The sequence below is a fragment of the Heptranchias perlo genome, unplaced genomic scaffold (genome assembly GCF_035084215.1).
Source record: "Heptranchias perlo isolate sHepPer1 unplaced genomic scaffold, sHepPer1.hap1 HAP1_SCAFFOLD_146, whole genome shotgun sequence".
In the NCBI taxonomy this organism is placed as follows: Eukaryota; Metazoa; Chordata; class Chondrichthyes; order Hexanchiformes; family Hexanchidae; genus Heptranchias; species Heptranchias perlo.
In genome coordinates this window covers 167,501-192,500 of record NW_027138711.1, presented here as the reverse complement: position 1 = coordinate 192,500, position 25,000 = coordinate 167,501, and the positions used below count along the sequence as shown (strand labels likewise).

Here is a 25,000-nt window from a genome sequence, read left to right as displayed (position 1 = left end):
TGTGTGTGTGATTGTGTGTGTGTGAGTGTGTGTGTCTGTGTGAGTGTGTGTGTGTGTGTGATTGTGTGTGTGTGTGATTGTGTGTGAGTGTGTGTGTGTCAGTGTGTGTGTGTATGTCTGTGTGTGTGTGTGTGAGTGTGTGTGTGTGTGATTGTGTGTGTGTGTGTGTGTGTCAGTGTGTGTGTGAGTGTGTGTGCATGTGAGTGTGTGAGTGTGAGTGTGTGTCTGTGTGAGTGTGTGTGTGTGTGTGATTGTGTGTGTGTGTGATTGTGTGTGTGTGTGTGTGTGTCAGTGTGTGTGTGAGTGTGTGTGCATGTGAGTGTGTGAGTGTGAGTGTGTGTCTGTGTGAGTGTGTGTGTGTGTGTGATTGTGAGTGTGTGTGTGATTGTGTGTGCGTGTGATTGTGTGTGTGTGTGAGTGTGTGTGTGAGTGTGTGTGCATGTGAGTGTGTGAGTGTGAGTGTGTGTCTGTGTGAGTGTGTGTCTGTGAGTGTGTGTGTCTGTGTGTCAGTGTGTATGTGAGTGTGTCTGTCTGTGTGTGAGTGTGTGTGTGAGTGTGTGTGTGTGAGTGTGTGTGTGAGTGTGTGTGAGTGTGAGTGTGTGTCTGTGAGTGTGTGAGTGTGTGTGAGTGTGAGTGTCTGTGAGTGTGAGTGAGTGTCTGTGAGTGTGTGTGAGTGTGAGTGTGTGTCTGTGAGTGTGTGTGAGTGTCTGTGAGTGTGTGAGTGTGAGTGTGTATCTGTGAGTGTGAGTGTGTGAGTGTGTGTCTGTGAGTGTCTGTGAGTGTGAGTGTGTATCTGTGAGTGTGAGTGTGTGAGTGTGTGTCTGTGAGTGTCTGTGAGTGTCTGTGAGTGTGAGTGTGTGTGAGTGTGTGTCTGTGAGTGTGTGTGAGTGTCTGTGTGTCTGTGAGTGTGAGTGTGTGAGTGTGTGTCTGTGAGTGTGTGTGAGTGTCTGTGAGTGTGTGAGTGTGAGTGTGTGAGTGTGTGTCTGTGAGTGTGTGTGAGTGTCTGTGTGTCTGTGAGTGTGAGTGTGTGAGTGTGTGTCTGTGAGTGTGTGTGAGTGTCTGTGAGTGTGTGAGTGTGAGTGTATATCTGTGAGTGTGTGAGTGTGTGTCTGTGAGTGTCTGCGAGTGTGAGTGTGTATCTGTGAGTGTGTATCTGTGAGTGTGTGAGTGTGTGTCTGTGAGTGTGAGTGTGTGTGTGTGAGAGTGTGAGTGAGTGTGTGAGAGTGTGAGTGTGTGTCTGTGAGTGTCTGTGAGTGTGTGTCTGTGAGTGTGTGTCTGTGAGTGTGTGTCTGTGAGTGTGAGTGTGTGTCTGTGAGTGTGTGTCTGTGAGTGTGAGTGTGTGTCTGTGAGTGTCTGTGAGTGTGAGTGTGTGTCTGTGAGTGTGAGTGTGTGTCTGTGAGTGTCTGTGAGTGTGTGTCTGTGAGTGTGAGTGTGTGTCTGTGAGTGTGAGTGTGTGTCTGTGAGTGTCTGTGAGTGTGTGTCTGTGAGTGTGAGTGTGTGTCTGTGAGTGTGAGTTTGTGTCTGTGAGTGTCTGTGAGTGTGTGTCTGTGAGTGTGAGTGTGTGTCTGTGAGTGTGAGTGTGTGTCTGTGAGTGTGTGTCTGTGAGTGTGAGTGTGAGTGTGTGTCTGTGAGTGTGTGTCTGTGAGTGTGAGTGTGTGTCTGTGAGTGTATGTGAGTGTGTGTCTGTGAGTGTGAGTGTGTGTCTGTGAGTGTGAGTGTGTGTCTGTGAGTGTCTGTGAGTGTATCTGTGAGTGTGAGTGTGTGTGTGTCTGTGAGTGTGTGAGTGTGAGTGTGTATCTGTGAGTGTGCGTGTGTGAGTGTGTGTCTGTGAGTGTGAGTGTGATTGTGTGTGTGTGAGTGTGAGTGTGTGTGAGTGTGTTTGTGGCTTTGCGAGATTGCTGCAACTGAGCCACGGCTGACTTTCACACCCCGGGTGTTCAGAGTCTCGGGTTTCACCCACTGACTGTGAAGCAATTTCCCATCACCTGGCAGGCTGTCTGCGGGGGCCTGGGGGGCCCGTGCTCCTCGCTCTCTGGAGGGCGGTCGCCCCTCACACAGCCGTGTGGCCTCTCGGGTTTCCTGTTCAGCTCGGTGGCGGGCTGGGTTTCCTGTGTGTGAGGTGCAGAGCAAGACGAGCAGCATCACCGGACAGTTAAAGTCAAGTGTCAGTCAACTCCTGGGCCGGGTGGGGGGAGGGGGAGGAAAGAGAGGGGAGGGGAGCTTTGTGTTTTAATTTAATTGCTGCCCCTCCCTCTCCTGAAGGGGGCCGTCTCCTCGCTGGGATAGTGAGCATTGTTCCCGCGCGAGGCTTATCAGTGAGCGGCGGTCGGCTATTCGACCACACGGGGCCTCGCCGCCTAACACAAACCCGCCCTGGGCCCCAACACCCAGGCACAATGGGAGCAGGAGCAGGGAGCCAGGAGGTGATTAGGCCCGTCCCCAGCTCAGGGGCACGGAGGCCGGCCTGCCGCGACCCTACTGCTAATTCAGCACGGACCGGGAGATGGGGACACGGAAACTTCTGTTTGGCTCAGTACCACGCTGGGCGAAGAGGGTGGGCGTCGGGACCCTGGGCTGCCCTTGGCTCTGGCCGGGCTGGAACAGGGTCGTACCACTGGGTCACAAGATTGGGGGGGAGTGGGGGGGGGGAAGGCTGTTCCTCAAAATGGCTCCCTTATCTCAACAGAGAAAGAAGGGATTGCATTGTTTCCGGCCGGTTTCTTGATTTTTTTCGCTTCTCTCAGTTTGTTTCCGTGACTGTTCCTTTCCTGTTTTGCGGTTCACAACAACTGCAACCTGAAACACCCCCCCGAAACCTCTGAGCCAGTGCGGGAGTGATGGGAGGGACCAAAAGGGTGCAAAGAATGGGGGTGAGAGGGGGGATTATCGGCCACATACCCTGAGGCAGATACAAGGGGTCCAACCCTGGCTTAACGCCATGCAGACAGAGCAACCTAGGAACAGGAGGAGGCCATTCAGCCCCTCGAGCCTGTTCCGCCAGTCAGGACCCGTAAGGTGCCAGTGTAGGGTTATGAAGGGTTTCATGGCCGGGCAGTAGGCCAGTCTGCAGACTGTTGCCTCCTGGATGAAATTATCACCAATTTATCGAGGAGGGCGGCTTTTAATCCTGTGATAGGCCGCTCGTTCCCGAGGGCTCCCTCCAATAGACTCTTGTCCGTCGCTTAACAATTAGAGACCATCGCAGTGAGAGTTCAGGACAGGAAAAGGGGACGCAAAGTCCAGAACAAAGCATCGAACCATAAAAATACCCGTGGAGTGGGGTGGGATTCTGTACAATGGGAGTGAATGGGAAGGGGTTTGGTCCATTGGGATTCTGTACAATGGGAGTGAATGGGAAGGGGTTTGGTCCATTGGGATTCTGTATAGTGGGAGTGAATGGGAAGGGGTTTGGTCCATTGGGATTCTGTACAGTGGGAGTGAATGGGAAGGGGTTTGGTCCATTGGGATTCTGTACAGTGGGAGTGAATGGGAAGGGGTTTGGTCCATTGGGATTCTGTACAATGAGAGTGAATGGGAAGGGGTTTGGTCCATTGGGATTCTGTACAGTGGGAGTGAATGGGAAGGGGTTTGGTCCATTGGGATTCTGTACAGTGGGAGTGAATGGGAAGGGGTTTGGTCCATTGGGATTCTGTACAGTGGGAGTGAATGGGAAGGGGTTTGGTCCATTGGGATTCTGTACAATGAGAGTGAATGGGAAGGGGTTTGGTCCATTGGGATTCTGTATAGTGGGGGTGAATGGGAAGGGGTTTGGTCCATTGGAATTCTGTACAGTGGGAGTGAATGGGAAGGGGTTTGGTCCATTGGGATTCTGTACAGTGGGAGTGAATGGGAAGGGGTTTGGTCCATTGGGATTCTGTATAGTGGGGGTGAATGGGAAGGGGTTTGGTCCATTGGGATTCTGTATAGTGGGGGTGAATGGGAAGGGGTTTGACAGATTCAGATCGTTTGCTTGGATTCGCCCTGTTTAACTCTCGGTGTCTGTAACCCTCTGTCGTTCGAGTGACGAGGAGTGACCGGCCGAGTGTGAGATCTGAACTCTCGAGCCGATGGGAGAGGAAATAATGTGAAAGCCTTTTGTTTGACCTGGTATTTCCTGTAGGTGCGGGGTGTCTCTACACAGTCATGGTGTAGAGCTGGACGTCCCTGTGTGATCTTTCAACAATGGCTGTCAACCTTCAGAACATGGAGGATCTATATGAATTCGGAGAAACTCTGGGCAGGTTAGTGTGTGTTTTTGTGTGTGTGTGTGTGTGTGTGTGTAAGGGTGAAAGCAGCATTACAGGCAGTCAGTAATCTCTCGCTATCAATCGGGGGGAACCCCCATAAAGTCAGAATCCGTCTTACCAGCGTTACAGCTCAGTGCCCTGATGGTATGGGGTGTCCCATAACAAAGTCACTCACTATCTCACCACATTGGATTACAGGTGTTCATTTAAAATCGAATGAATTCAATTTAATGTGAACATTTACCCCTCCCAAGCAAGAAGACGCACAGTGACATTGCTCATGCTCCAGTAAATTTATTGGAATTCAATTTTGGTTGACTATTTTAGCATGGGATCTGTGTACAGCTTCTGGCCGTAATTCATTCTGAGCATCGAATTGTCTCTTGCGCATTAAGGAAAGAAACAGAGAACTGAAAAGAATCATTGAAAGCCAGCTTTTTTTTATTATTCGTTCATGGGATGTGGGCGTCGCTGGCGAGGCCGGCATTTATTGCCCATCCCTAATTGCCCTCGAGAAGGTGGTGGTGAGCCGCCTTCTTGAACCGCTGCAGTCCGTGTGGTGACGGTTCTCCCACAGTGCTGTTAGGAAGGGAGTTCCAGGATTTTGACCCAGCGACGATGAAGGAACGGCGATATATTTCCAAGTCGGGATGGTGTGTTACTTGGAGGGGAACGTGCAGGTGGTGTTGTTCCCATGTGCCTGCTGCTCTTGTCCTTCTAGGTGGTAGAGGTCGCGGGTTTGGGAGGTGCTGTTGAAGAAGCCTTGGCGAGTTGCTGCAGTGCATCCTGTGGATGGTCCACACTGCAGCCACAGTGCGCCGGTGGTGAAGGGAGTGAATATTTAAGGTGGTGGATGGGGTGCCAATCAAGCGGGCTGCTTTGTCCTGGATGGTGTCGAGCTTCTTGAGTGTTGTTGGAGCTGCACTCATCCAGGCAAGTGGAGAGTGTTCCATCACACTCCTGACTTGTGCCTTGTAGATGGTGGCTGAATTATGTACCAGACCGAATTTTACCAGTGTCACTTTTCCGAACTGTTTCATTAATTATCGAGAAACCAGTTTGCCGGAAGAAATGACTTTGCAAAACAACTTTTTTTTTAAAGTACATTATGTCGGTACACTGCTAACGGTTAGCCAGAGTTCACCCCTTTCCCTCCAACCCCCACTCCCCCATCTCACCCCCACCCCCGCAGAGGCAAAAAAGCCAGAAAAAACGAAGGGCCAATAAGGGAAGAAAATTCCTCTCTGACCCCCTCCCTCCAGCGATCGCACCCAGTCCAGGAGATCACACGGACCAAGTGTTATCTAGAAAGAGACTTCCCTTCTCGATGATGCGACCTCTGACCCAGTTGGGACTCCCTCTCGAAGCAGAGAGTGAGCACCCACCAAAGCTGCAACACATTCCAGACGCTCTCCGAGAAAGGTCCACGAGCCTATCTGAATAGCTAAGATTCTATAATGAGGAATCATTCTCTGGACCTGCAGACTTATCTCTTGTAATTCCTTATTTCACTTTCCAAACAGTCGGCTGCTTGTAAGGCATCATAGAATCATAGAAGTTTACAACATGGAAACAGGCCCTTCGGCCCAACATGTCCATGTCGCCCAGTTTATACCACTAAGCTAGTCCCAATTGCCTGCACTTGGCCCATATCCCTCTATACCCATCTTACCCATGTAACTGTCATCAATTTTGACGAGTCGCCATTACGAATTCAGTCAATTATTTCAAACATAATAGAATTGCTTCTCACACTGTCTCAGTTGTCAAAAAGAGGACATTCATAGACTTTGAAAAACAAGTATTGATTGACATTCAGTATCAGATGTTCCGTGTGATGGTTAGTTTATTTGGTAAAGCTACATTAATCAGTACTGCCTGTTTCTTTCCTTATAGTGCAAAAGCTAGCAAAGCCTTGATGTATTTTTACCTGATACAGATTTGAAAGAACCATTCTGAATTTATTTCAGGGGTGAGATCAGTTCCTCCGAGTGCAGTTAAATATTTTACAACAATATTAGTTTGCCAAAGTTAGGGGTTGCTTGATAAAGCATGCTTATGGCAAAGACGTTAGCAATGTATGAATTCCAAAATCTGCAATTAGACCCATTCAGTAAACTTCAGCGACCAAAAATAGAACAACACCAGATCAGCCCCACGTCAGGTTTTGAGTGTACATTAAAGCAGTAACCATTCTACAGATTTTTAGTTAGCAAGACTCCAACAAGAGAGAGTCTAACCACCTCCCCTTGACATTCAACGGCATTACCATCGCCGAATCCCCCACCATCAACATCCTGGGGGTCACCATTGACCAGAAACTTAACTGGACCAGCCACATAAATGCCGTGGCTACAAGAGCAGGTCAGAGGCTGGGTATTCTGCGGCGAGTGACTCACCTCCTGACTCCCCAAAGCCTTTCCACCATCTACAAGGCACAAGTCAGGAGTGTGATGGAATACTCTCCACTTGCCTGGATGAGTGCAGCTCCAACAACACTCAAGAAGCTCGACACCATCCAGGACAAAGCAGCCCGCTTGATTGGCACCCCATCCACCACCCTAAACATTCACTCCCTTCACCACCGGCGCACAGTGGCTGCAGTGTGTACCATCCACAGGATGCACTGCAGCAACTCGCCAAGGCTTCTTCGACAGCACCTCCCAAACCCGCGACCTCTACCACCTAGAAGGACAAGGGCAGCAGGCACATGGGAACACCACCACCTGCACGTTCCCCTCCAAGTCACACACCATCCCGACTTGGAAATATATCGGCCGTTCCTTCATTGTCGCTGGGTCAAACTCCTGGAAATCCCTTCCTAACAGCACTGTGGGAGAACCTTCACCACACGGACTGCAGCGGTTCAAGAAGGCGGCTCACCACCTCCTTCTCAAGGGCAACTAGGGATGGGCGATAAATGCCGGCCTCGCCAGCGATGCCCACATCCCATGAACGAATAAAAAAAAAAGTTCAGAATAAACCTCTTATAAAATAAAAAGTATGTGCTTTTAATGTGATCAAAAGGAATATTTCTCAACGAAGTAAAATACATTTTTTGGCCTTGATTATCTTGAGTAAATATATTTTGTACGGCAAACCCAATTGCCTCTAGTGTACTGAGTGAAAATATCTAAAATAGTTCCTGCCTCGATTATGACTATCATAATACCTCTCTCCATAACTGCATAAAGTTACTGTTAATTCGCTCTGCGCCCTGTTCCATTTTAGTTCATATCGCCACTAAAGGGGGACTGAACAGAAATCCTTATGTACTTTGCATTAATCAGAGGTCAGGCAGACAGGGTTCGATTCGATCTGTTATACTGAAGAATCAACCTGGTATGTTTAAGCTTTCCAAAATCCCACACCGGGCCGATTATGTTATTTAAAGATTCTAACATTTCTCTGTACAAAAGTAGCAAACAGGGGAAGGTTAATATTCTTAATTACATGCTGACCAGCACCCCGACATCAATTCGATTCCCCCCTCAATTGGTTACCTCCCCCTTACCCCCCAAATCCCAGAATTCCCCACACCGTGCCCCACCCTGACACTTCCTAAACTTGGGGTCCACCCAAGCGAGAGAAGACAGATGTTCAACTGTGGGAGGCGTTCCAGCTGGAGCAAATCATTTGATGTCCAGGCAGATAAAATTCCAGCCGGAGGTTCCTGAATAGTGAGCAGAAGTGGGAATGTGGGGCGATTTTTACTTACCCCTGCTCAGCTCGAGGGATCGGAGACCAGAGGCTGTGAACTGGATTTTATATCACTCTGTGAACTGGATTTTATATCACTCTGTGAACTGGATTTTACATCACACTGTGAACTGGATTTTACATCACACTGTGAACTGGATTTTACATCACACTGTGAACTGGATTTTATATCACACTGTGAACTGGATTTTATATCACTCTGTGAACTGGATTTTATATCACTCTGTGAACTGGATTTTATATCACTCTGTGAACTGGATTTTATATCACTCTGTGAACTGGATTTTATATCAGTTTGTGAACTGGATTTTATATTTAGCTGTGAACTGGATTTTATAACAGTCTGTGAACTGGATTTTATATTTAGCTGTGAACTGGATTTTATATCACACTGTGAACTGGATTTTACATCACACTGTGAACTGGATTTTACATCACACTGTGAACTGGATTTTATATCACACTGTGAACTGGATTTTATATCACTCTGTGAACTGGATTTTATATCACTCTGTGAACTGGATTTTATATCACTCTGTGAACTGGATTTTATATCACTCTGTGAACTGGATTTTATATCACTCTGTGAACTGGATTTTATATCACTCTGTGAACTGGATTTTATATCACTCTGTGAACTGGATTTTATATCACTCTGTGAACTGGATTTTATATCAGTTTGTGAACTGGATTTTATATTTAGCTGTGAACTGGATTTTATAACAGTCTGTGAACTGGATTTTATATTTAGCTGTGAACTGGATTTTATATCACACTGTGAACTGGATTTTACATCACACTGTGAACTGGATTTTATAACAGTCTGTGAACTGGATTTTATATTTAGCTGTGAACTGGATTTTATGTCACACTGTGAATTGGATATTATAACAGTCTGTGAACTGGATTTTATATCAAACTGTGAATTGGATTTTATGTCACTCTGTGAACGGGATTTTATATCACACTGTGAACTGGATTTTATATTTAACTGTGAACTGGATTTTATATCACTCTGTGAACTGGATTTTATATTTAACTGTGAACTGGATTTTATATCACTCTGTGAACTGGATTTTATATCACTCTGTGAACTGGATTTTATATCACTCTGTGAACTGGATTTTATATCACTCTGTGAACTGGATTTTATATCACTCTGTGAACTGGATTTTATATCACTCTGTGAACTGGATTTTTTATCAAACTGTGAACTGGATTTTATATCAGTTTGTGAACCGGATTTTATATCACTCTGTGAACTGGATTTTATATCAAACTGTGAACTGGATTTTACATCACTGTGTGAACTGGATTTTATATCACTCTGTGAACTGGATTTTTAATCAAACTGTGAACTGGATTTTATATCAGTTTGTGAACCGGATTTTATATCACTCTGTGAACTGGATTTTTTATCTAACTGTGAACTGGATTTTATATCACACTTTGAACTGGATTTTATATCACACTGTGAACTGGATTTTATATCACACTTTGAACTGGATTTTATATCACAATGTGAACTGGATTTTTTATCTAACTGTGAACTGGATTTTATATCACATTTTGAACTGGATTTTATATCACACTGTGAACTGGATTTTATATCACACTTTGAACTGGATTTTATATCACACTGTGAACTGGATTTTATATCACACTGTGAACTGGATTTTATATCACACTTTGAACTGGATTTTATATCACACTGTGAACTGGATTTTATATCACACTTTGAACTGGATTTTATATCACACTGTGAACTGGATTTTATATCACACTGTGAACTGGATTTTATATCACACTTTGAACTGGATTTTATATCACACTGTGAACCGGATTTTATATCACACTTTGAACTGGATTTTATATCACACTGTGAACCGGATTTTATATCACACTTTGAACTGGATTTTATATCACACTTTGAACTGGATTTTATATCACACTGTGAACCGGATTTTATATCACACTTTGAACTGGATTTTATATCACACTGTGAACCGGATTTTATATCACACTTTGAACTGGATTTTATATCACACTGTGAACTGGATTTTATATCACACTTTGAACTGGATTTTATATCACACTGTGAACCGGATTTTATATCACACTTTGAACTGGATTTTATATCACACTTTGAACTGGATTTTACATCACTCTGTGAACTGGATTTTATATCACACTTTGAACTGGATTTTATATCACAATGTGAACTGGATTTTTTATCTAACTGTGAACTGGATTTTATACCACTCGGTGAACTGGATTTTTTATCAAACTGTGAACTGGATTTTTTATCAAAATGAGAACTGGATTTTATATCACTCTGTGAATCGGATTTTATGTCACTCTCTGAACTGGATTTTATATCACTCTGTGAACTGGATTTTATGTCACTCTCTGAACTGGATTTTATATCACTCTGTGAATCGGATTTTATGTCACTCTCTGAACTGGATTTTATGTCACTCTCTGAACTGGATTTTATGTCACTCTGTGAACTCGTTTTTATCTCACTCTGTGAACTGGATTTTATGTCACTCTCTGAACTGGATTTTATGTCACACTCTGAACTTGATTTTATATCACTCTGTGAACTCGCTTTTATGTCACTCTGTGAACTGGATTTTATGTCACTCTCTGAACTGGATTTTATATCAGTCTGTGAACTGGATTTTATATCACTCTCTGAACTGGATTTTATGCCACACTCTGAACTGGATTTTATATCACTCTGTGAACTGGATTTTATGTCACTCTGTGAACTGGATTTTATATCACTCTGTGAACTCGATTTTATATCACACTCTGAACTGGATTTTATGTCACTCTTTGAACTGGATTTTATATCACTCTGTGAACTGGATTTTATGCCACACTCTGAACTGGATTTTATATCACGCTGTGAACTGGATTTTATATCACTCTGTGAACTGGATTTTATATCACGCTGTGAACTGGATTTTATGTCACTCTGTGAACTGGATTTTATGTCACTCTCTGAACTGGATTTTATATCACTCTGTGAACTGGATTTTATATCACTCTCTGAACTGGATTTTATATCACTCTCTGAACTGGATTTTATATCACACTGTCAACTGCATTTTATATCACTCTGTGAACTGCATTTTATAACATTCTGTGAACTGGATTTTATCTCAAACTGTGAACTGGATTTTATATCACTCTGTGAACTTGATTTTATAACATTCTGTCAACTGGATTTTTTATCAAAATGAGAACTGGATTTTATATCATTCTGAGAACTGGATTTTATATCACTCTCTGAACCGGATTTTATGCCACACTCTGAACTGGATTTTATATCACTCTCTGAACTGGATTTTATATCAGTCTGAGAACTGGATTTTATATCACTCCGTGAACTCGTTTTTATGTCACTCTGTGAACTGGATTTTATGTCACTCTCTGAACTGGATTTTATATCAGTCTGTGAACTCGTTTTTATGTCACTCTGTGAACTGGATTTTATGCCACACTCTGAACTGGATTTTATATCACTCTGTGAACTGGATTTTATATCACTCTGAACTGGATTTTATGCCACACTCTGAACTGGATTTTATATCACTCTCTGAACTGGATTTTATATCACACTGTGAACTGGATTTTATATCACTCTCTGAACTGGATTTTATATCACTCTGTGAACTGGATTTTATATCACTCTCTCAACTGGATTTTATATCACTCTGTGAACTGGATTTTATATCACTCTCTGAACTGGATTTTATATCACTCTGTGAACTGGATTTTATGTCAAAATGTGAACTGGATTTTATATCACTCTGTGAACTGGATTTTATATCACTCTCTGAACTGGATTTTATGTCACTCTGTGAACTGGATTTTATATCACTCTGTGAACTGGATTTTATATCACTCTCTGAACTGGATTTTATATCACTCTGTGAACTGGATTTTATATCACTCTGTGAACTGGATTTTATATCACTCTCTGAACTGGATTTTATATCAGTCTGTGAACTGGATTTTATGTCACTCTGTGAACTGGATTTTATGCCACACTCTGAACTGGATTTTATATCACTCTCTGAACTGGATTTTATGTCACTCTGTGAACTGGATTTTATATCACTCTGTGAACTGGATTTTATATCACTCTGTGAACTGGATTTTATATCACTCTGTGAACTGGATTTTATATCACTCTCTGAACTGGATTTTATATCACTCTGTGAACTGGATTTTATATCACTCTCTGAACTGGATTTTATTTTACTCTCTCAACTGGATTTTATATCACTCTGTGAACTGGATTTTATATCACTCTCTCAACTGGATTTTATATCACGCTGTGAACTGGATTTTATATCACTCTGTGAACTGGATTTTATATCACTCTGTGAACTGGATTTTATATCACTCTCTGAACTGGATTTTATGTCACTCTGTGAACTGGATTTTATATCACTCTGTGAACTGGATTTTATATCACTCTATGAACTGGATTTTATGTCACTCTGTGAACTGGATTGTATGTCACTCTGTGAACTGGATTTTATATCACACTGTGAACTGGATTTTATGTCACTCTCTCAACTGGATTTTATATCACTCTGTGAACTGGATTTTATTAAAACTGTGAACTGGATTTTATATCACTCTGTGAACTGGATTTTATATCACTCTGTGAACTGGATTTTATAACATTCTGTGAACTGGATTTTATGTCACTCTGTGAACTGGATTTTATGTCACTCTGTGAACTGGATTTTATATCACTCTCTCAACTGGATTTTATGTCACTCTGTGAACTGGATTTTATATCACTCTCTCAACTGGATTTTATATCACACTCTGTGAACTGGATTGTATATCACACTCTGAACTGGATTTTATATCACTCTGTGAACTGGATTTTATATCAAACTGTGAACTGGATTTTATAACATTCTGTGAACTGGATTTTATATCAAACTGTGAACTGGATTTTATATCACTCTGTGAACTGGATTTTTTTATCACTCTGTGAACTGGATTTTATATCACTGTGTGAACTGGATTTTATATCACTCTGTGAACTGGATTTTATATCACTCTGTGAACTGGATTTTATGTCACGCTGTGAACTGGATTTTATATCACTCTTTGAACTGGATTTTATATCACTCTGTGAACTGGATTTTATAACATTCTGTGAACTGGATTTTTTATCACTCTGTGAACTGGATTTTATATCACTCTGTGAACTGGATTTTATATCACTCTTTGAACTGGATTTTATATCACTCTGTGAACTGGATTTTATATCACTCTGTGAACTGGATTTTATATCACTCTTTGAACTGGATTTTATATCACTCTGTGAACTGGATTTTATATCACTCTGTGAACTGGATTTTATATCACTCTGTGAACTGGATTTTATATCACACTCTATGAACTGGATTTTATATCAAACTGTGAACTGGATTTTATATCACTCTGTGAACTGGATTTTATATCACTCTATGAACTGGATTTTATGTCACTCTGTGAACTGGATTTTATATCACTCTGTGAACTGGATTTTATATCACTCTGTGAACTGGATTTTATATCACTCTGTGAACTGGATTTTATATCACTCTGTGAACTGGATTTTATATCACTCTGTGAACTGGATTTTATATCACTCTGTGAACTGGATTTTATATCACTCTATGAACTGGATTTTATGTCACTCTGTGAACTGGATTTTATGTCACTCTGTGAACTGGATTTTATATCACACTGTGAACTGGATTTTATGTCACTCTGTGAACTGGATTTTATATCACTCTGTGAACTGGATTTTATATCACACTCTGAACCGGATTTTATATCACTCTGTGAACTGGATTTTATGTCACTCTGTGAACTGGATTTTATGTCACTCTGTGAACTGGATTTTATGTCACTCTGTGAACTGGATTTTATATCACTCTCTGAACTGGATTTTATATCAAACTGTGAACTGGATTTTATATCAAAATGTGAACTGGATTTTATATCACACTCTATGAACTGGATTTTATATCACTCTGTGAACTGGATTTTATATCACTCTGTGAACTGGATTTTATGTCACTCTGTGAACTGGATTTTATATCACTCTCTGAACTGGATTTTATATCACTCTTTGAACTGGATTTTTTATCACTCTCTGAACTGGATTTTATATCACTCTGTGAATTGGATTTTATATCACTCTGTGAACTGGATTTTATATCACTCTGTGAACTGGATTTTATATCAAACTGTGAACTGGATTTTATATCAAAATGTGAACTGGATTTTATATCACACTCTATGAACTGGATTTTATATCACTCTGTGAACTGGATTTTATGTCAGTCTGTGAACTGGATTTTATATCACTCTGTGAACTGAATTTTATATCAAACTGTGAACTGGATTTTATAACATTCTGTGAAATGGATTTTATATCACTCTGTGAACTGGATTTTATATCACACTCTGACCTGGATTTTATATCACTCTGTGAACTGGATTTTATATCACTCTGTGAACTGGATTTTATATCACACTTTGAACTGGATTTTATGTCACACTCTGACCTGGATTTTATATCACTCTGTGAACTGGATTTTATATCACTCTGTGAACTGGATTTTATATCACTCTGTGAACTGGATTTTATATCACTCTGTGAACTGGATTTTATATCACACTTTGAACTGGATTTTATGTCACTCTCTGAACTGGATTTTATGTCATTCTCTGAACTGGATTTTATGTCACTCTGTGAACTGGATTTTATATCACTCTCTGAACTGGATTTTATATCACTCTGTGAACTGGATTTTATATCACTCTGTGAACTGGATTTTATATCACTCTGTGAACTGGATTTTATATCACTCTGTGAACTGGATTTTATATCACTCTGTGAACTGGATTTTATTTCAAACTGTGAACTGGATTTTTTTATCACTCTGTGAATTGGATTTTATATCACTCTCTGAACTGGATTTTATATCACTCTGTGAACTGGATTTTATATCACTCTCTGAACTGGATTTTATATCACTCTGTGAACTGGATTTTTTATCACTCTCTGAACTGGATTTTATATCACCCTGTGAACTGGATTTTATGTCACTCTGTGAACTGGATTTTGTATCACTCTGTGAACTGGATTTTATATCACTCTGTGAACTGGATTTTATATCACTCTGTGAACTGGATTTTATATCACTCTGTGAACTGGATTTTATATCACTCTGTGAACTGGATTTTATATCACTCTGTGAACTGGATTTTATATCACTCTGCGAACTGGATTTTATATCACTCTGTGAACTGGATTTTATATCACTCTGTGAACTGAATTTTATATCACTCTGTGAACTGGATTTTATATCACACTCTGTGAACTGGATTTTATATCACTCTGTGAACTGGATTTTATTTCAAACTGTGAACTGGATTTTTTTATCATTCTGTGAATTGGATTTTATATCACTCTGTGAACTGGATTTTATGTCACTCTCTGAACTGGATTTTATATCACTCTGTGAACTGGATTTTATATCACTCTCTGAACTGGATTTTATATCACTCTTTGAACTGGATTTTTTATCACTCTCTGAACTGGATTTTATATCACTCTGTGAATTGGATTTTATATCACTCTGTGAACTGGATTTTATATCACTCTGTGAACTGGATTTTATATCACTCTGTGAACTGGATTTTTTATCACTCTCTGAACTGGATTTTATATCACTCTGTGAATTGGATTTTATATCACTCTGTGAACTGGATTTTATTTCACTCTTTGAATTGGATTTTTTATCACTCTGTGAACTGGATTTTATATCACTCTGTGAATTGGATTTTATATCACTCTGTGAACTGGATTTTTTATCACTCTGTGAATTGGATTTTTTATCACTCTGTGAATTGGATTTTATATCACTCTGTGAACTGGATTTTATGTCACTCTGTGAACTGGATTTTATATCACTCTGAGAACTGGATTTTATATCACTCTGTGAACTGGATTTTTTATCACTCTGTGAACTGGATTTTATATCACTCTGTGAATTGGATTTTATATCACTCTGTGAACTGGATTTTATATCACTCTGTGAACTGGATTTTATGTCACGCTGTGAACTGGATTTTATGTCACTCTGTGAACTGGATTTTATATCACACTCTGAACTGGATTTTATGTCACTCTGTGAACTGGATTTTATGTCACTCTGTGTAGTGGATTTTATATCACTCTGTGAACTGGATTTTATGTCACTCTGTGTACTGGATTTTATATCACTCTGTGAACTGGATTTTATATCACTCTGTGAACTGGATTTTATATCACACTGTGAACTGGATTTTTTATCACTCTGTGAACTGGATTTTATGTCACACTGTGAACTGGATTTTATATCACTCTGTGAACTGGATTTTTTATCACTCTGTGAACTGGATTTTATATCACTCTGTGAATTGGATTTTATATCACTCTGTGAACTGGATTTTATATCACTCTGTGAACTGGATTTTATGTCACGCTGTGAACTGGATTTTATATCACTCTGTGAACTGGATTTTATATCACTCTGTGAACTGGATTTTATGTCACACTGTGAACTGGATTTTATATCACTCTGTGAACTGGATTTTATATCACTCTCTGAACCGGATTTTATATCACACTCTGAACTGGATTTTATATCACTCTGTGAACTGGATTTTTTATCACTCTGTGAACTGGATTTTATATCACTGTGTGAACTGGATTTTATATCACACTCTGAACTGGATTTTGTATCACTCTGTGAACTGGATTTTTTATCACTCTGTGAACTGGATTTTATATCACTGTGTGAACTGGATTTTATATCACACTCTGAACTGGATTTTATATCACTCTGTGAACTGGATTTTATATCACTCTGTGAACTGGATTTTATATCACACTGTGAACTGGATTTTATATCACTCTGTGAACTGGATTTTATATCACTCTGTTAACTGGATTTTTTATGACTCTGTGAACTGGATTTTATATCACACTGTGAACTGGATTTTATATCACTCTGTGAACTGGATTTTATATCACACTGTGAACTGGATTTTATATCACTCTGTGAACTGGATTTTTTATCACTCTGTGAACTGGATTTTATATCACTCTGTGAACTGGATTTTTTATCACTCTCTGAACTGGATTTTATATCACTCTGTGAACTGGATTTTATATCACTCTGTGAACTGGATTTTATATCACTCTGTGAACTGGATTTTTTATCACTCTCTGAACTGGATTTTATATCACTCTGTGAACTGGATTTTATATCACTCTGTGAACTGGATTTTATATCAGTCTGTGAACTGGATTTTATATCACTCTGTGAACTGGATTTTTTATCACTCTCTGAACTGGATTTTATATCACTCTGTGAACTGGATTTTATATCACACTGTCAACTGGATTTTATAATGGAGCGAAATACTGCCTCTTTATGTAATAGACCAATCTGTAACGCCCGGTGTTACGGCCAGGAGGGAGTCTGAATATCGACCTCCTTCTCTTCCTCTCGTATACCTTGCTGACGTGCTACTGGTCTGCACTGTACATGTTCACTATTCCTCTGGTTTCTTAATACACTCACGGAGTATCCCGACTAACAGACTGTGGGAGTGACGCACAGGAGGTCTCCTCATTGGCCACTTCTCCAATCCATCTATGGAAAAGAAAGAAGCTTAGGACGTCCCAATACATTGGATGGGACAGTGTAGAGGAAGCTTTACTCTGTATCTAACCCGTGCTGTACCTGCCCTGGGAGTGTTTGATGGGACAGTGTAGAGGGAGCTTTACTCTGTATCTAACCCTGTACCTGCCCTGGGAGTGTTTGACGGGACAGTGTAGAGGGAGCTTTACTCTGTATCTAACCCTGTACCTGCCCTGGGAGTGTTTGATGGGACAGTGTAGAGGGAGCTTTACTCTGTATCTAACCCTGTACCTGCCCTGGGAGTGTTTGACAGGACAGTGTAGAGGGAGCTTCACTCTGTATCTAAAGTTGTGACTCTGTAGTTCTGACATTTCCCTTGTTCTCTCCAGTGGTCACTTTGGGATTGTGAGGAGATGCCTCATGAAGACCACCCGAGACCCTTTTGCTGCCAAGTTCATCAAACTGCGACGGTCAAAGACCAGCTGTTGGGGGCTGGAGCGTGAGCAGATCGATCGGGAGGTGAACATCATGCGGGAAGTGCAGCATCCGAACGTTATCGCCCTTTACGATGTCTTCGAGAGCAGAACCGACATGGTGCTAATCCTGGAACTGTGAGTAAAGGCCGTTACACCCAGTGCCCAGGGTCACTGGCACCAGAGAGTAAAGGCGAATACACCCAGTGCCCAGGGTCACTGGCACCAGAGAGTCAAGGCCAATACACCCAGTGCCCAGGGTCACTGGTACCAGAGAGTCAAGGCCAATACACCCAGTGCCCAGGGTCACTGGCACCAGAGAGTAAAGGCGAATACACCCAGTGCCCAGGGTCACTGGCACCAGAGAGTCAAGGCCAATACACCCAGTGCCCAGGGTCACTGGCACCAGAGAGCAAAGGCCAATACACCCAGTGCCCAGGGTCACTGGCACCGTCCCTTTCTGCTCCATGCCAATCACCACCTCACTCCCTTCACTCGGGTTGGGATAGAAGCGTAGAATGTTCCAACACTGAATCCCACTCGGTGACACTGGCGAAAGCTTGGCACAATCAGGGGCCAACGGGAGGGGAGGGGATAGAGGGGAGAGGGAGAGGGGGAGTGGAGGGGAGGAGAGAGGAGAGATAGTGAGGGGAGGAGAGAGAAAAGAGGAGAGGAGGGGAGGGGAGGGAAGGGGAGGAGAGAGGAGAGAGAGGGGAGAGGACGGGAGAGAAGAGAGAGGGGAGATGGTGGGGAGGAGATGGGAGGAGAGAGGAGGAGAGATGGGGAGGGGAGGAGAGGAGTAGGGGAGGAGATTGGAGAGGAGGGAAGGGGAGGGGAGGAGAGAGAGGTGAGGTGCAGAGGGGAGGGGAGGGGAAATGTGGGGTGCGGAGGGGAGGGGAGAGGGGAGGGGAGAGGGGAGGTGAGGGAAGGGGGAGGAGGGGAGAGGAAGTACAAAAATGAGTGAGTTATCAGCTCAGTTGTGAACAGGATGTGAGATGAAGGGATGGGTTTCTCAGTGATCCAGTCGGTGGGTGTGGGAGTAGTCTAGACCGAAGGTCTCTGATTCTCAAATAGCTCCTGAGCAGATGACTGACACTGCCCCTCACTGTCCCAAACCGTGAATGAGGACAAACACCAGGGCCTCACATGAACCGAGTGAAACAGGTGGTGAAACACTGAGTCCGGCACAGACCCAGTCTGAGCCGAGTCGGCCGGTCTCACCTCCCGCTGTATTTAAACTGAGGGAGGGGTGGAGTCAGTCGGGGGGCTCCTGCCCACAATCCCTATCCAGTGGGTCCTGCTCCCCATCCCTATCCAGTGGGTCCTGCTCCCCATCCCTATCCAGTGGGTCCAGATCCTGATCCCTATCCAGTGGGTCCTGCTCCCCATCCCTATCCAGTGGGTCCAGATCCTGATCCCTATCCAGTGGGTCCAGATCCCGATCCCTATCCAGTGGGCCCTGCTCCCGATCCCTATCCAGTGAGCCGGCACAGGCACGATGGGCCGAGTGGCCTCCTCCTTTTGCAGTGGGATTGGATGAACCGAGAGCACGGGATCCGCTGCGAGGCCTCTGCAGTGGAATAGCCCGCCCACACTCGCTGCCTGCCCACCGTGGCACGGCCCCGCGGGCGAGGGGACCTGCCACCTGCGGAAGAAGCAACGCCTTCAGGGGAGGGGAGAAGGTAGAGTGAGAGAAGGCCTTGCAGCTGGTGCAGGGGGGGGGCAGGATGACCATCGGAGCCACCTCGAAACCTCGCCCTTCGTTCCCCGCGGCCCGATCACAACTCCAGCCTGACTGAACGAGGGGCTGGCTGGTTTCTCCTGAACACCCTGACTCGAGGCAACATCGCCGACTCTGAGACAGGCCCTCCAGAGTTCGAAGCTAACAGCCATCCAACTCCCTGCGTTTATCAGTGATTGAGGGGCAAATATCGGCCCCCAGGACACCGGGGAGAACTCCCCCCTGCTCTTCTTCCAATAGTGGCCGTGGGGGCGTTTGCATCCACCTGAGACGGGGCCCTCGGATTAACGAAAGACGGCGCCTCCGACAGTGCGGCGCTCCCTCAGTACCGACCCTCCGACAGTGCGGCGCTCCCTCAGTACTGACCCTCCGACAGTGCGGCGCTCCCTCAGTACTGACCCTCCGACAGTGCGGCGCTCCCTCAGTACTGACCCTCCGACAGTGCGGCGCTCCCTCAGTACTGACCCTCCGACAGTGCAGCGCTCCCTCAGTACCGACCCTCCGACAGTGCGGCGCTCCCTCAGTACTGACCCTCCGACAGTGCGGCGCTCCCTCAGTACTGACCCTCCGACAGTGCGGCACTCCCTCAGTACTGGCCCCTCCGACAGTGCGGCGCTCCCTCAGTACTGACCCTCCGACAGTGCAGCGCTCCCTCAGTACTGACCCTCTGACAGTGCAGCGCTCCCTCAGTACTGGCACCTCTGACAGTGCGGCGCTCCCTCAGTACTGACCCTCCGACAGTGCGGCACTCCCTCAGTACTGACCCTCCGACAGTGCGGCACTCCCTCAGTACTGACCCTCCGACAGTGCGGCACTCCCTCAGTACCGACCCTCCGACAGTGCGGCGCTCCCTCAGTACTGACCCTCCGACAGTGCGGCGCTCCCTCAGTACTGACCCTCCGACAGTGCGGCACTCCCTCAGTACCGACCCTCCGACAGTGCAGCGCTCCCTCAGTACTGACCCTCCGACAGTGCGGCGCTCCCTCAGTACTGACCCTCCGACAGTGCGGCGCTCCCTCAGTACTGACCCTCCGACAGTGTGGCACTCCCTCAGTACTGGCACCGGGAGTGTCGGCCTGGATTACGGGCTCAAGTCTCTGGAGTGGGGGCTCGAACCCTCGACCTTCAGACGTGTGAGAGAGAGAGAGAGAGAGAGAGCTACTGACGGAGCCACAGCTGACACCTGCTTTAAAAAGCCGGTTGCTCCTTGCTTCAAACCGACAGTTCCAAAGCCACTTCGAACCGGCCTTGCAACACAGGTGTCAGACTGGGCCAAGACACGGGCTCTGCTTCTCCTCAAACTCCGTGGTGCTGAATCTCCATGAGAGGCCTAGCGGGGGCAGGCCTGGGGCGAAGCCTGACTGTGAGTTGCGCACCCTCAGCCCGTCCCATGTGCGGTGGAGAGTCCGGGGACGTTTTGTGCGGCAGGTTCAGGGAACGAGGCACGGGGCCTGGGTCGCTGGAAGGACCCCGACCCGTCAAATTCAGCTACGCTTCTGGAGAAACAGTTTGTGTTTTGTGCTGGTTCTCCAGGAACCTCCAGCCTTTAAACCCCTCCCCCCCCGAGCACTGTGGGACGTAGGAGACCCACACGCGGTCCTGTGGTTGCCATGTTGGGATGGGCGCAGCTTCAGGAATATTGCGTGTTGTTTGTAACGGATCTGAGTCGAGCCGTGCATATTATCTCGGCCGTCGGTCAGTCCCAGCGTTGCTGAGGAGAGTCCATTCGAGCTGTGCCTTGCACTGCCCATTATGGCAGGGTAATCTTTGCGTCTTCCATCCACTGCATCACTCGTGTCTCTCCAAACGTCCTGACAAAAGTAATTGGTGCGACCAGATCAAAAACAAAGAGATAAGCTGTTTCATTTCTCCCCCAGTGCACAACAACATTTACAATCTGACCCCGTAAATCAGTCACTACGACTGGTCTTTGTGCCACAATACAAAATAACGAACACGCCACCCTGCCCCACATCAGTGGGTCGTTTTGCATGATTAAAATAGCATTGAACTGCTCTCCTGTATTCGAAGCTTCTCAGTCCGGTGTAGTCTTCACCATGCTCATTCCAGTTTAGTGACCCTCAGCGAGAGTTTCTGCCTCTGTTCACCTCTCCGTGAGTCCGCAACCGAAGGGGAGGGCCAATGGCAGACAAGCCCAGCTGAGAACTATGGATGAGGGATCTCCACAATACAATGGGCGTGAGGGATATATCAGTGTGTTACAGTGAGGGGTGTGGGGTATATCAGAGTGTTACAGTGAGGGGTGTGGGGTATATCAGAGTGTTACAGTGAGGGTTGTGGGGTATATCAGAGTGTTACAGTGAGGGGTGTGGGGTATATCAGAGTGTTACAGTGAGGGGTGTGGGGTATATCAGAGTGTTACAGTGAGGGGTGTGGGGTATATCAGAGTGTTACAGTGAGGGGTGTGGGGTATATCAGAGTGTTACAGTGAGGGGTGTGGGGTGTATCAGTGTGTTACAGTGAGGGGTGTGGGGTATATCAGAGTGTTACAGTGAGGGGTGTGGGGTATATCAGAGTGTTACAGTGAGGGTTGTGGGGTATATCAGAGTGTTACAGTGAGGGGTGTGGGGTATATCAGAGTGTTACAGTGAGGGGTGTGGGGTATATCAGAGTGTTACAGTGAGGGGTGTGGGGTATATCAGAGTGTTACAGTGAGGGGTGTGGGGTGTATCAGTGTGTTACAGTGAGGGGCGTGAGGGATATATCAGAGTGTTACAGTGAGGGGTGTGGGGTATATCAGAGTGTTACAGTGAGGGGTGTGGGATATATCAGAGTGTTACAGTGAGGGGTGTGGGGTGTATCAGAGTGTTACAGTGAGGGGTGTGGGGTGTATCAGAGTGTTACAGTGAGGGGTGTGGGGTATATCAGAGTGTTACAGTGAGGGGTGTGGGGTATATCAGAGTGTTACAGTGAGGGGTGTGGGGTATATCGGAGTGTTACAGTGAGGGGTGTGGGGTATATCGGAGTGTTACAGTGAGGGGTGTGGGGTATATCAGAGTGTTACAGTGAGGGGTGTGGGGTATATCAGAGTGTTACAGTGAGGGGTGTGGGGTATATCAGAGTGTTACAGTGAGGGGTGTGGGGTATATCAGAGTGTTACAGTGAGGGGTGTGGGGTATATCAGAGTGTCACAGTCAGGGGTGTGGGGTATATCAGAGTGTTACAGTGAGGGGTGTGGGGTATATCAGAGTGTCACAGTCAGGGGTGTGGGGTATATCAGAGTGTTACAGTGAGGGGTGTGGGGTATATCAGAGTGTTACAGTGAGGGGTGTGGGGTATATCAGAGTGTTACAGTGAGGGGTGTGGGGTATATCAGAGTGTTACAGTGAGGGGTGTGGGGTATATCAGAGTGTTACAGTGAGGGGTGTGGGGTATATCAGAGTGTCACAGTCAGGGGTGTGGGGTATATCAGAGTGTTACAGTGAGGGGTGTGGGGTATATCAGAGTGTTACAGTGAGGGGTGTGGGGTATATCAGAGTGTTACAGTGAGGGGTGTGGGGTATATCAGAGTGTTATAGTGAGGGGTGTGGGATATATCAGAGTGTTACAGTGAGGGGTGTTGGGTATATCAGAGTGTTACAGTGAGGGGTGTTGGGTATATCAGAGTGTTACAGTGAGGGGTGTGAGATATATCAGAGTGTTACAGTGAGGGGTGTTGGGTATATCAGAGTGTTACAGTGAGGGGTGTTGGGTATATCAGAGTGTTACAGTGAGGGGTGTGGGATATATCAGAGTGTTACAGTGAGGGGTGTTGGGTATATCAGAGTGTTACAGTGAGGGGTGTGAGATATATCAGAGTGTTACAGTGAGGGGTGTGGGGTATATCAGTGTGTTACAGTGAGGGGTGTGGGGTATATCAGAGTGTTACAGTGAGGGGTGTGGGGTATATCAGAGTGTTACAGTGAGGGGTGTGGGGTATATCAGAGTGTTACAGTGAGGGGTGTGGGGTATATCAGAGTGTTACAGTGAGGGGTGTGGGGTATATCAGAGTGTTACAGTGAAGGGTGTGGGGTATATCAGAGTGTTACAGTGAGGGGTGTGGGGTATATCAGAGTGTTACAGTGAGGGGTGTGGGATATATCAGAGTGTTACAGTGAGGGGTGTGGGGTATATCAGAGTGTTACAGTGAGGGGTGTGGGGTATATCAGAGTGTTACAGTGAGGGGTGTGGAGTATATCAGAGTGTTACAGTGAGGGGTGTGGGGTATATCAGAGTGTTACAGTGAGGGGTGTGGGGTATATCAGAGTGTTACAGTGAGGGGTGTGGGGTATATCAGAGTGTTGCAGTGAGGGGTGTGAGGTATATCAGAGTGTTACAGTGAGGGGTGTGGGATATATCAGAGTGTTACAGTGAGGGGTGTGGGGTATATCAGAGTGTTACAGTGAGGGGTGTGGGGTATATCGGAGTGTTACAGTGAGGGGTGTGGGGTATATCAGAGTGTTACAGTGAGGGGTGTGGGGTATATCAGAGTGTTACAGTGAGGGGTGTGGGGTATATCAGAGTGTTACAGTGAGGGGTGTGGGGTATATCAGAGTGTCACAGTGAGGGGTGTGGGGTATATCAGAGTGTTACAGTGAGGGGTGTGGGGTATATCAGAGTGTTACAGTGAGGGGTGTGGGGTATATCAGAGTGTTACAGTGAGGGGTGTGGGGTATATCAGAGTGTTACAGTGAGGGGTGTGGGGTATATCAGAGTGTTACAGTGAGGGGTGTGGGGTATATCAGAGTGTTACAGTGAGGGGTGTGGGGTATATCAGAGTGTTACAGTGAGGGGTGTGTGTTATATCAGAGTGTTACAGTGAGGGGTGTGGGTTATATCAGAGTGTTACAGTGAGGGGTGTGGGGTATATCAGAGTGTTACAGTGAGGGGTGTGGGGTATATCAGAGTGTTACAGTGAGGGGTGTGGGGTATATCAGAGTGTTACAGTGAGGGGTGTGGGGTATATCAGAGTGTCACAGTGAGGGGTGTGGGGTATATCAGAGTGTTACAGTGAGGGGTGTGGGGTATATCAGAGTGTTGCAGTGAGGGGTGTGGGGTATATCAGAGTGTTGCAGTGAGGGGTGTGGAGTATAT

General features: G+C 45.0%; 1 protein-coding gene across 1 annotated transcript in view; it reads left to right on the top strand.

The window, feature by feature from the left end:
- LOC137309045 (death-associated protein kinase 2-like) overlaps positions 1–25,000 on the top strand; it is a gene marked incomplete at its 3' end in the record, with an annotated part of 512,905 nt that overhangs the window by 324,676 nt on the left and 163,229 nt on the right. The window contains exons 2-3 of the mRNA XM_067977381.1: positions 4,121–4,241; positions 18,082–18,303. Coding sequence (XP_067833482.1) covers positions 4,183–4,241; positions 18,082–18,303 — 281 coding nt within the window. The remainder of the gene's footprint in view (positions 1–4,120; positions 4,242–18,081; positions 18,304–25,000) is intronic.